Source organism: Oncorhynchus tshawytscha, linkage group LG14 (genome assembly GCF_018296145.1).
Source record: "Oncorhynchus tshawytscha isolate Ot180627B linkage group LG14, Otsh_v2.0, whole genome shotgun sequence".
In the NCBI taxonomy this organism is placed as follows: Eukaryota; Metazoa; Chordata; class Actinopteri; order Salmoniformes; family Salmonidae; genus Oncorhynchus; species Oncorhynchus tshawytscha.
Window position 1 is genome coordinate 25,673,903 of NC_056442.1, and position 12,650 is coordinate 25,686,552.

Consider the following 12,650-nt stretch of genomic DNA (forward strand, 5'->3'; position numbering starts at 1 on the left):
TTACCTGTCCTGCATGCTATAAAAATTGTTACACCCATCTCACAGTCATTATCACCAGTATGATGTCATCCAGTGGAGGGATGACTGCTTATCATCTGGGTGGATGAGGAATCATCATCCTCATGCATGTCTAAACACTTGCCCATGGTCATGCTTTGGATGAAAGGATGGTTATGGTGGTTTGGTTCCAATGGGAGTCTGACTGAAAAGGACTTCTGTTTTCAATAGTCACTCTTCATCTCCCATTGGACTCGCACCCTAGGGCACCCTTGCATTAACCCTTGCCTCACTTTTCAACCTCTGAACCCACAGGGCATGGTGTGTCCTCTCTGACTAACCATTCATCTAGATGCTGTGGTAGAGTGTAGACTACTAACTGCATGTGTTTGGTGTGCGTTTATGTGACATGATCTCTACCTGTTCCCACAGGAAAGCCAGGTGTGACTCCAGTCTCCCCCTATGAATATGGCTCCTTTGGTGAGTGAGTGAGTGAGTGAGTGAGTGAGTGAGTGAGTGAGTGAGTGAGTTTATTTATTTATTTATTTATTTGGGGCGGCAGGGTAGCCTAGTGGTTAGAGCGTTGGACTAGTAACCGGAAGGTTGCAAGTTCAAACCCCTGAGCTAACAAGGTACAAATCTGTCGTTCTGCCCCTGAGCAGGCAGTTAACCCACTGTTCCTAGGCCGTCATTGAAAATAAGAATTTGTTCTTAACTGACTTGCCTAGTTAAATAAAGGTTAAAAAAATAACTTTACAAGTGTGATGAAACGTTTCGAGTGAAAATGTTGTAAATCAATGTAGCTAACCGAGGATGACCGGGCTTTCACTGTTCTAGGTCTGTTGTGTGTCTCATTGCTTTGTTTCACATGAGTCTCCTCGTGAATGTGCACTCCTTCACTACTTCCCACCAATCTAAAAGCATTGGACTGGAGGAGTCACGGACTAGCTGCACTTTTCACCATATTTCTTTTACCAGTCATTTCCTTTCAAATCCGTGAAGGGAAGTGAACAAGCGCACACTTTGGGAGGAAGGAAGGATAATTGGGACACATCCTTAGTGAATACTTACACCACTTCAAGCACGCTTTTAATGCTGTTTCTCTCTGCTGTTGTTTCTACAGTGGACAACGCCAGCACTTTGAGCTCAGAGGCCATCACAGACAGCATAGCATCAGATGCCAACTATGGATACATGGGTATGGAGCAGGATGACTAAATGCAGATGTATATACACACACACACACACACACACACACACACATACTGTACACACCCCGATGTGCAAATACACACAATGGGTCAACATGGCACAAAATCCGTCTTCACGTTATGTTGCACAGCATTTCACCACCAAACTGGCCCTTGATTGGAGGGCTGCGGAGTGCTCTTGTTTCTTATTGGTTTATCTGTGTTTGTTTATCAGGACAGGAGACTTTGAAACGCAGACCATTCCTAACTGCCATCCACCACGTAGCCATCCGCATTGGTGACGCTCACTGCCTTAATCAGCCAGCCAATCGCACCCCTTCACTGTATAAATCAGCCCCATGTCAATCACTTCAGAATGTGTTCAAGATCTATATACCTTTTGATGTAATTTAATGCTCTGATGACCACAGATGGAGACCTCAACCAAAACAATCACATATGGTCAACGATCATGTTTGACTGTATGCAGAGATAATGATGGAATGTTGAGGATGATTTCAATTGTACATTTTGTAATTATCACGAATGCGTCATTGGCCAGAATCACCAATCTATTGAATACGTCCCAAGTCATTTTTTTTTTTAAATCTTAAGCCGTAAAACCAATAAACTATCAAATTGAGAAATATAGCCCTGAGTCACTGACAAACGTACTGTTTCCTCTCTGTCTCTCTCTCTCCGTCTCTCAGAGCGTTCGTTGGAGAGCGTAGCGGGTCGTAGTCGACAGGAGTCTCTGAGCTCTATAGAGGAGGATGACTATGACACATTGGCCGACATCGACTCGGACAAGAACATCGTCCGCACAAAGGTCTGACACATCGCTCCTCCATTCCCCCTCTACCTCTCCTACATCCCTCATCCCTCCTCCATTCCCCCTCTACCTCTCCTACATCCCTCCTCCATTCCCCCTCTACCTCTCCTACATGCCTCATCCCTCCTCCATTCCCCTCTACCTCTCCTACATCCCTCATCCCTCCTCCATTCCCCCTCTACCTCTCCTACATCCCTCCTCCATTCCCCCTCTACCTCTCCTACATCCCTCCTCCATTCCCCCTCTACCTCTCCTACATCCCTCCTCCATTCCCCCTCTACCTCTCCTACATCCCTCCTCCATTCCCCCTCTACCTCTCCTACATCCCTCCTCCATTCCCCCTCTACCTCTCCTACATCCCTCCTCCATTCCCCTCTACCTCTCCTACATCCCTCCTCCATTCCCCTCTACCTCTCCTACACATCCCTCCTCCATTCCCCTCTACCTCTCCTACATCCCTCATCCCTCCTCCATTCCCCCTCTACCTCTCCTACATCCCTCATCCTCCTCCATTCCCCCTCTACCTCTCCTACACATCCCTCCTCCATTCCCCCTCTACCTCTCCTACATCCCTCATCCCTCCTCCATTCCCCCTCTACCGCTCCTCCCCTGTGCATCACTCAATATTATACTCATCTTCTGTTGTTTTTGTTTACCTTTTCCCTCCCAATGAAACTCATGTGGTCGCTTGTCCTTTTGCAGAAGTACCTGTGTGTGTCGGACCTCGCTCGCAAAGACAAGAGGGTTCTGAGTAAAAAGTACCAGATCTACTTCTGGTGAGTGGGGCGGAGAGTTTGCTCAAAATCTGTACATCAATGCTGGGGTTATGACCCTACGGCATCCCTCAGTCTGTCAGTACTCTAGTCAAATGCATGATAACAATTAGCTAGTGATCAGTTGCCTCTTTGGATAGGAGAGTAGCTTAGTTTTGTATCAGTGGGATTAGCAATTGTACAACTGTCAGTGTCATGGCAGTTAATGTCAGTGTTGCTCTCCTCAGGAATATTGCCACCATCGGTGTGTTCTACGCCCTCCCTGTCATCCAGCTGGTCATCACTTATCAAACGGTACTGTGTGCTGCCCTCACTCACACCCCAACTGCAGATTTACTACATTATTACAGAGTTATAGCTACATTATTACAGACTTATAACGTGTGCATTTGTAAAGGAATTGCCTTCGAGTGAGTAGATATGACTGTAGAATCCACACGTGGTGGGTGGGTGGCTAGTGTGTTGATGTTGACATGTCCCTGTCACCTCCAGGTTGTCAACGTGACAGGAAATCAGGACATCTGCTACTACAACTTCCTGTGTGCACACCCCCTGGGGAATCTGAGGTGTGTGTATGTGTGTGTGTGTGTGTGTGTGTGTGTCATAAGGGAAGAAGGCATATGGCTGTATGTGTAATGTATGACTTGTATCATTCATGACATCCATTCTCTACCCTCTGGTGTGCAGTGCCTTCAACAACATACTGAGTAACCTTGGTTACGTGATGCTGGGTCTCCTCTTCCTGCTCATCGTGCTGCAGAGAGATGTCATCCACAGCAGAGCGCTGGACCGCAACGACCTCAACGCACTGGTGAGAGATCAAACTGAGATGATGCTCTTGTATATTTTGGGGGGTATTTGTAATTGTTTTATTGACAGCTGTAGATTAGAGCATGTGACAGGTAGAAATCTGACGGGGGTACAGTACAGAGTGTGATATTGGTGAAACTGGGGGATCGAACTGCTGCTTCTAGGGACAGTATGTGTTCCAGGGGTGGCAACCCAAACCTCTATACAGGTAGGGTATTATAGCAGTGTGATCAATAATTAGAACTTGAAATGAACAGTTGATATTTCCATGTATGGAATTCATATCACCACCCATGGTGTTGACAGGAGGGTTTTGTCCAGAGGAGATTTCCTACACACTATGGAACGTTCCATATCACCACCCATGGTGTTGACAGGAGGGTTTTGTCCAGAGGAGATTTCCTACACACTATGGAACGTTCCATATCACCACCCATGGTGTTGACAGGAGGGTTTTGTCCAGAGGAGATTTCCTACACACTGTGGAACGTTCCATATCACCACCCATGGTGTTGACAGGAGGGTTTTGTCCAGAGGAGATTTCCTACACACTGTGGAACGTTCCATATTGACAGGAGGGTTTTGTCCCGTTCCATATCACCACCCCTGTGGAACGTTCCATATCACCACCCATGGTGTTGACAGGAGGGTTTTGGTGTTGACATATCACCACCCAGTTGACAGGAGGGTTTTGTCCAGAGGAGATTTCCTACACACTGTGGACATGAGGGTTTTGTCCAGAGGAGATTTCCTACACACTATGGAATGTTCCATATCACCACCCATGGTGTTGACAGGAGGGTTTTGTCCAGAGGAGATTTCCTACACACTGTGGAACGTTCCATATCACCACCCATGGTGTTGACAGGAGGGTTTTGTCCAGAGGAGATTTCCTACACACTGTGGAACGTTTCATATCAGTAACCAGGTTTCCAACTTTTTATGCGCGTCAAGTGTGACATAGAACATTTGACGACATGCCTGATGGAAACAGCAAATTTGTCAGTAAACTTTCCAAATGGCGACTGAACTAAATACGCTAGACAAGGTGGGTTTTGTGTAGGTTAAATTAATTATGTGAGAAATTGCGGTGGAAAAGCCTTTTATGCGCAAATGTTGCTAAAATAACATCATATGGAGTCATGCAGTGATATGTTGTGTGGTCCTCCCACTATGATTAGGGAAAGCATGGGGTTTATTAGGCTACAGATTAAAGAAGTTATGAATTTCACCAGGTGGTGAAAGTGAACAGTGATTTAGCTTGAGGCTCCTTTCCAATATATGTCTTATTCTGGTGACATGACGATCGATGCTTGGCTGCCATTTGACAAGTAAAAATTCTCGCTCTTTTGTCCATAAAATCTCATGTAGATTTTACCCGCACTGTATCTGCAAGCTGTTGGCTGGAGCGCTCGTGCCAAGACCATAATGGGCACATTCCCTCTATAACACAACATTTTTAGTGACAAAACCATCCGTTGAGTTGAAAATGTGATGGAAACCCATTTGAACTTGTATTTTTTTATTCTGTACATTGGAATTTAAACGCGTACGTACTCCCAGGGTGATTTAATCAGACGCACAATAACGACACCGTTTCCATCTGAGTTGGATCTTCGCCAGGTCATACACCACTGTGAAACACCGCTACTTAAATAACCTCTAGAGAAATGAACATTGGATGGTCATATGTTTCTCTTTTTCTCTACAACATCACACAGCCTTTTTTTTAATCCACAAGTCCCTTTGATGGAAACAGATGTCTGGTGGCAAAATGTGCATATTGTTTGTTTGTTTGTTTGTTTTTATGCTGATTTTAGAATGTTTGCATGAAAATCTGTCGCCAATTGGATGGAAAGCCAGCTAGTGACAATGATATACTGTAATTCTGAGCCTCTGTCTCTCCCTCCCTCCCTGTATGCAGGAGTGTGGCATCCCTAAGCACTTTGGGCTGTTCTACGCCATGGGCACAGCTCTGATGATGGAGGGGCTGCTGAGTGCCTGCTACCACGTCTGCCCCAACTACACCAACTTCCAGTTCGGTGAGACTAATGTCACGGTTGGATTATTGGGAGATCCGGAAGATGCTGTAACACAAATCCTTAATAGATGGCTTTCTCAATCAGCCGAAGTCCCAGATCGGTTCATTCTGTCTTGCCCAACTACATTGCTGTGACTCCAAGACAACACAAACAGATCTGGGACTCGGGCTACTTCACAGTAACTGTACTGGAAGGTATTCTGTACTGTAAGGTATTCTGTACTGGAAGGTATTCTGTACTGTAGGAAACTGTCATTAATGTCACCCTTTCCTCCTCTGTGTCCTGTCGGTCAGACACCTCCTTCATGTATATGATCGCTGGGCTGTGCGTGTTAAAGCTGTACCAGAAGAGACACCCAGATATCAATGCCAGCGCTTACACTGCCTACGCCTGTCTGGCTGCTGTCATCTTCTTCTCTGTGCTAGGAGTGGTGAGTGACTAGGAGCGCGGACACACAGACAGGCAGACTGACAGACAAAACACTACAAACACCCAACTATACATTCATGTACATACTACCTCAATTAGCCCAACTAACCGGTGCCCCCCCGCACATTGGCTACCTGGGATATCTGCATTGTGTCCCGCCTTCCACCACCCGCCAACCCCTCTTTTACACTACTGCTACTCTCTGTTTATCATATATGCATAGTCACTTTAACCATATCTACATGTACATACTACCGCAATCAGGCTGACTAACCGATGTCTGTATGTAGCCTCGCTACTGTATATAGCCTCGCTACTGTATATAGCCTCTCTACTCTATATAGCCCCTCTACTGTATATAGCCTCTCTACTGTATATAGCCTCGCTACTGTATATAGCCTCTCTACTCTATATAGCCTCTCTACTCTATATAGCCCCTCTACTGTATATAGCCTCTCTACTCTATATAGCCTCTCTACTGTATATCTCTACTGTATATAGCCTCTCTACTGTATATAGCCCTCTACTGTATATAGCTACTGTATATCTCTACTGTATATAGCCTCTCTACTGTATATAGCCTCTCTACTGTATATAGCCTCTCTACTGTATATCTCTACTGTATATAGCCCTCTACTACTGTATATAGCCTCTCTACTGTATATAGCCCTCTACTGTATATAGCCCCTCTACCCTCTACTGTATATAGCCCCTCTACTGTATATAGCCTCTCTACTGTATATCTACTGTATATAGCCCTCTACTGTATATAGCCCCTCTACTGTATATAGCCCTCTACTGTATATAGCCCCTCTACTGTATATAGCCCCTCTACTGTATATAGCCTCTCTACTGTATATCTACTGTATATAGCCCTACTGTATATAGCCCCTCTACTGTATATAGCCTCTCTACCCTCTACTGTATATAGCCTCTCTACTGTATATAGCCCTCTACTGTATATAGCCCTCTACTCTATATAGCCCCTCTACTGTATATAGCCTCTCTACTGTATATAGCCTCTCTACTGTATATAGCCCCTCTACTGTATATAGCCCCTCTACTGTATATAGCCCCTCTACTGTACTGTATATAGCCTCTCTACTGTATATAGCCTGTATATAGCCCCTCTACTGTATATAGCCCTCTACTGTATATAGCCCCCTCTACTGTATATAGCCTAGCCCTCTACTGTATATAGCCCCTCTACTGTATATAGCCTCTACTCTATATAGCCCCTCTACTGTATATAGCCCTCTACTGTATATAGCCTCTCTACTGTATATAGCCTCTCTACTGTATATAGCCTCTACTGTATATAGCCTCGCTACTGTATATAGCTCTACTCTATATAGCCCCTCTATATAGTCTCTCTACTGTATATAGCCTCTCTACTGTATATAGCCTCTCTACTCTATATAGCCCTCTACTGTATATAGCCTCTCTACCCTCTACTGTATATAGCCTCTCTACTGTATATCTCTACTGTATATAGCCTCTCTACTCTATATAGCCCCTCTACTGTATATAGCCTCTCTACTCTATATAGCCCCTCTACTGTATATAGCCCCTCTACTGTATATAGCCTCTCTACTGTATATAGCCTCGCTACTGTTGTTTTTCACTGTTTTTATTTCTTTACTTATCTATTGTTCACCTAATACCTTTTTTTAACTTAAAAATTGCACTGTTGGTCAGAGCCTGTAAGTAAGCATTTCACTGTAAGGTCTACTACACCTGTTGTATTCGGCGCACAAATAAACTTTGATTTGAACTGTAGACTCTGACATACAGAACCTACAGAATCATCACTCAGCAAGTGTCAAATTCCTGATGTATCCTGATGATGGAGGTGTGTCTACCTGTGTGTGTGTTGTGTCCAGGTGTTCGGGAAGGGCAACATGGTGTTCTGGATCGTCTTCTCTGTCCTCCACATCCTGGCCACCATGCTGCTCAGCACCCAGCTCTACTACATGGGTCGCTGGAGACTGGGTAAGGAGTCAATCAATCACATGTATCTATTTGTTATTTTTAAAAGCCCTTTTTTACATGAGCAATTGTCACCAAGTGCTTTCCTTACTTTACCCAGCCCAAAACCACATAGAGCAAGCAATGCAGAGGCAGAAGCACAGTGTCTAGGAAAAATGACCCTGAAGACAGGAACCTAGGAGTAGGGGCTAGGAAAGTTACAGGGCTATGGACAGGTGTCCGTCTATTCTATTTGTTTGTGTTTCAGATTCTGGCATCCTGCGCAGGATTGTGTATGTGATCTACACCGACTGTATCCGCCAGTGCAGTGGCCCCATGTATATTGTGAGTATACGTCAGGGGGGGGGGGGACTACTGCCCCCTCTCATTAAAGACACGGAAGTTCAAGGCCGACCGCGATACTGCAGGCATTGTTTGCATAAAACCAGAACCCCCCATTATAGTGAATGACCACGATGATTGCCATTTTTCCAATCTACTAATAATTGCTTCTAACAAACCAGATGTCCAGTATGTCCTTGAACCAATTTATTTTTCAATCCCACATAGAAGAAGTTTCATTTAGTTTCTAATTGCAGCCTTCAGTAGCCCGGTTGGCCTTCAACTTGAGTTACTCAATGAGGGGGGGGCAGCAGCACTGGGCTAGGCTGCAACGTCACTTCCTGGAGTAGCTCAAACTGCGTATCTTATGTCTCCATGAGACGCCATATTAACCGACTTAATTTGGCTTCAATACACTATTGAGTCGTCACATAGGAATGAATGGTGTCGCTTGATCGATGGCTTTGTCCCATTCATATATATACAGTCATTGGTATACTGTACATACACACACTGTATGGAGACTAATGTTACAAAAGATTCACAAATCCACAAGTAAACATTTCTCTCTCTCTCACACTGTGTTAGGACCGAATGGTTCTGCTGGTGATGGGAAACATAGTGAACTGGTCTCTGTGAGTATTTCCTTCATTCACTCACTATCTTATTCCGACTGGACTGCCTTTACTGCAGTGTTCTTTATATGTGACACATTTTTTCTTTTCTTGGTCAGGTTTGCAAGGTACAGATCTGGTATCTTCATTTGATCACTCTGTTGTCGCAGAGAATTTTCCTGCGCAGCATGAAATGCTAATTCTAGTGTATTAGGGTTTAAAAAGGCTTCTGTCCCGATTTCCGATTTAAAATGCCAGACTTGATTTGCCCGAGCAAAAAAATGTATCAACCCCTACAAAAATGTCCATGAATTATAATCGACGTAATAATTCACATTTCCTGTTGCTGAATGATTTTTATTTTCCTGCTGTGAGAAACGGGGTCGAATTAAGATGGCAGATCTGTACATTGTTTGACCTCATCATGCCGTGTTCTTTATCAAAGGTCTTTCACACCTACTTTAAGTGATTCATGTATATCCCTTTCTGTCAATGTGATTTATTGCGACTCACTCAGCCTGATGAGGCAAGGTATCCATTTGCTCTGTAGAACAGTCATTACACACCCACAACCATGGGTGGAGACTTGAGTAGAGTCGACAACTCATCACTGACATACATTGTGTTGTTGTGTTCTGTCTGTCCAGGGCTGCCTATGGGCTACTAAAGACACCCAATGACTTTGCCTCTTACCTGCTGGCCATCGCCATCTGCAACTTGCTACTCTACTTTGCCTTCTACATCATCATGAAGGTGTGTGTGTGTGTGGGGTGGGGTGGGGTGGGGGTGTCTAAGTTAGCATATGGGGTCTAAGCTAGCATATGGAATTGTTTTAGGACATTGTAGGATAAGGGTTTTTAAAAAATGGATAATAAATCTTAACTAACTTCTGCTACTACAAAATAAAGATCTGTCAGTGTGATTCAGAGGCAGACAATAAGTTCATCTCTGCAGCTCCTAACACCCTTAGAATAGCTTCCAGTTTCCTCCATCTCCTCATCATCAAAGAGCCACTGCTCGTCACTCCTCACCATGCCAACGCCTTAGTCCTCTCATGGTGTATGATGTTCAGGGTCTCTGTCACTCTCTAAAAGAGAAAACAGTGCCTCACCTCCCTGTACAAGTCGACCAGACGGCTCTGCCCCTGCACAGGCAGGTGCTGGCTGTGCTCAACGAGCATGGCCTTGTGGCTGAGCTGGTTTTGTCCAGTACTGCTCGTATTCCCACAGACCCAGGCTGCTGTGCGGTCCATGATGCCATCCATGGTACAGCCTGGACAAATCGCTGGATGTAGTCGCTCATTATTGAGAAATGGATCAATCTTTCAAAAGCAAGTCACACTTCTAGTCTTGAGGTTGTTGCCACAAACTGAGTTCCAAATCAACATGGGCACCTAACAACCAAACATTCTCAGTTCGAAACATGCTCTATTCAATTGTGATAAAATGTCAATGTATTTGTATGGTTTTAGACTCACCATGGGAATGAAAGAATGACTTTTAAATCATCAATGACTCTGGCTCTTAGCAACAGACATTCTAAATTTGAACATTCTACTTGAATGTGCTTTGTTTGACCTGTTTCCATATTCTAGCAGTATTGTGTGTATATGGAAAGTGCACATCGGACACATGAAACAACGTAGAACATGTTCCGGGTGTACAATCACAGATGATGTTGAGTTTCTGTGAATGTGTGTGTAGCTCCGTAGCGGTGAGAGGATCCAGTGCATGGCCATGGTGTGTATCCTCTTCACAGCCGTGGTGTGGGGCTTCGCTCTCTTCTTCTTCTTCCAGGGCCTCAGTACCTGGCAGGTCAGCACAGCCTTACAGATCAGTGGCTTCCACCACACGTCAGCCTTACACACCCCTCTTCGGGGGCCCCCAGCCATTCCATGTATTCAAACGGTTCCAGAGCTAGCACACCTGATTAATCAAACACTTGTCTGTGTAGGTAAGTTGAATCAGGTATGCTAGTTCAGGTGTACAACACAATTGTGAGTGTTCTGGGGGTCCCTGAGGAGAGGTTTGGGAAGCCCTGTCTTATGGGGGTCATCGTATCTGTAGTACCACACTTGAAAACATCACATGTTTACACATCACATGTCATGGTCACATAACCCCAACATTCACCTTTCACTGTGGCACTGACGGCTTTGTCCCCTCTCTCCCGCCATAGAAAACCCCCGCCGAGTCCCGGGAACACAACCGGGATTGCATCGTGCTCTCCTTCTTTGACGACCACGACATCTGGCACTTCCTGTCTTCCATTGCCATGTTTGGTTCCTTCCTGGTGAGTGTGTGTTTGGTGTGTGCGTGCACGCCTCTGGGGAGGGCCATGCGACACTCATTTCATAGTACAGTCGTGGCCAAAGGTTTTGAGAATGACACAAATATTAATTTTTACAAAGTCTGCTGCATCAGTTTGTATGATGGCAATTTGCATATACTCCAGAATGTTATGAAGAGTGATCAGATGAATTGCAATTAATTGCAAAGACCCTCTTTGCCATGCAAATGAACTGAATCCCCACAAAACATTTCCACCGCCTTTCAGCCCTGCCACAAAAGGACCAGCTGACATGTCAGTGATTCTCTGGTTAACACAGGTGTGAGTGTTGATGAGGACAAGGCTGGAGATCACTCTGTAATGCTGATTGAGTTCAAATAACAGACTGGAAGCTTCAAAAGGAGGGTGGTGCTTAGAATCATTGTTCTTCCTCTGTCAACCATGGTTACCTGCAAGGAAACATGTGTCATCATCATTGCTTTGCACAAAAAGGGATTCACAGGCAAGGATATTGCTGCCAGTAAGATTGCACCTAAATCAACCATTTATCGGCTCATCAAGAACTTCAAGGAAAGCGGTTAAATTGTTGTGAAGAAGGCTTCAGGGCGCTCAAGAAAGTCTAGCAAGCGCCAGGACCGTCTCCTAAAGTTGATTCAGCTGCGGGATCGGGGCACCACTAGTACAGAGCTTGATCAGGAATGGCAGCAGGCAGGTGTGAGTGCATCTGCATGCACAGTGAGGCAAAGACTTTTGGAGGATGGCCTGGTGTCAAGAAGGGCAGCAACTTCTCTCCAGGAAAAACATCGGGACAGACTGATATTCTGCAAAAGGTACAGGGATTGGACTGCTGAGGACTGGGTTAAAGTCATTTTCTCTGATGAATCCCCTTTCCGATTGTTTGGGGCATCGGAGAAGACAAGGTGAGCGCTACCATCAGTCCTGTGTCATGCCAACAAAGGATCCTGAGACCATTCATGTGTGGGGTTGCTTCTCAGCCAAGGGAGTGGGCTCACTCACAATTTTGCCTAAGAACACGGCCATGAATAAAGAATGGTACCCAACACATCCTCCGAGAGCAACTTCTCCCAACCATCCAGGAACAGTTTGGTGACAAACAATGCCTTTTCCAGCATGATGGAGTACCTTGCCATAAGGCAAAATGATAACTAAGTGGCTCGGGGAACAAAACATCGATATTTTGGGTCCATGGCTAGGAAACTCCCTAGACCTTAATCCCATTGAGAACTTGTAGTCATTCCTCAAGAGGTGGGTGGACAAACAAAAACCCACAAATTCTGACAAACTCCAAGCATTGATTATGCAAGAATGGGCTGCCATCAGTCAGGATGTGGCCCAGAAGTTGA

At 45.1% G+C, this 12,650-nt stretch overlaps 1 protein-coding gene across 8 annotated transcripts in view; it reads left to right on the plus strand.

Annotated features, from left to right (window-relative positions):
* Positions 1 to 12,650, plus strand: part of LOC112267373 (SID1 transmembrane family member 2) — a 32,344-nt gene that overhangs the window by 18,682 nt on the left and 1,012 nt on the right. For 5 of the 8 annotated variants that reach the window (XM_042297213.1, XM_042297211.1, XM_042297212.1 and 2 more), the window contains 16 exons: positions 430 to 477; positions 1,121 to 1,195; positions 1,423 to 1,485; positions 1,898 to 2,016; positions 2,722 to 2,795; positions 3,020 to 3,086; positions 3,285 to 3,358; positions 3,480 to 3,603; positions 5,527 to 5,644; positions 5,938 to 6,074; positions 7,957 to 8,065; positions 8,310 to 8,386; positions 8,972 to 9,018; positions 9,645 to 9,750; positions 10,701 to 10,811; positions 11,176 to 11,289. In XM_042297213.1, the coding sequence (XP_042153147.1) occupies positions 430 to 477; positions 1,121 to 1,195; positions 1,423 to 1,485; positions 1,898 to 2,016; positions 2,722 to 2,795; positions 3,020 to 3,086; positions 3,285 to 3,358; positions 3,480 to 3,603; positions 5,527 to 5,644; positions 5,938 to 6,074; positions 7,957 to 8,065; positions 8,310 to 8,386; positions 8,972 to 9,018; positions 9,645 to 9,750; positions 10,701 to 10,811; positions 11,176 to 11,289 (1,463 nt within the window). The remainder of the gene's footprint in view (positions 1 to 429; positions 478 to 1,120; positions 1,196 to 1,422; positions 1,486 to 1,897; positions 2,017 to 2,721; positions 2,796 to 3,019; positions 3,087 to 3,284; positions 3,359 to 3,479; positions 3,604 to 5,526; positions 5,645 to 5,937; positions 6,075 to 7,956; positions 8,066 to 8,309; positions 8,387 to 8,971; positions 9,019 to 9,644; positions 9,751 to 10,700; positions 10,812 to 11,175; positions 11,290 to 12,650) is intronic. The other 3 variants (XM_042297216.1, XM_042297214.1, XM_042297215.1) reach the window with 1 other exon arrangement.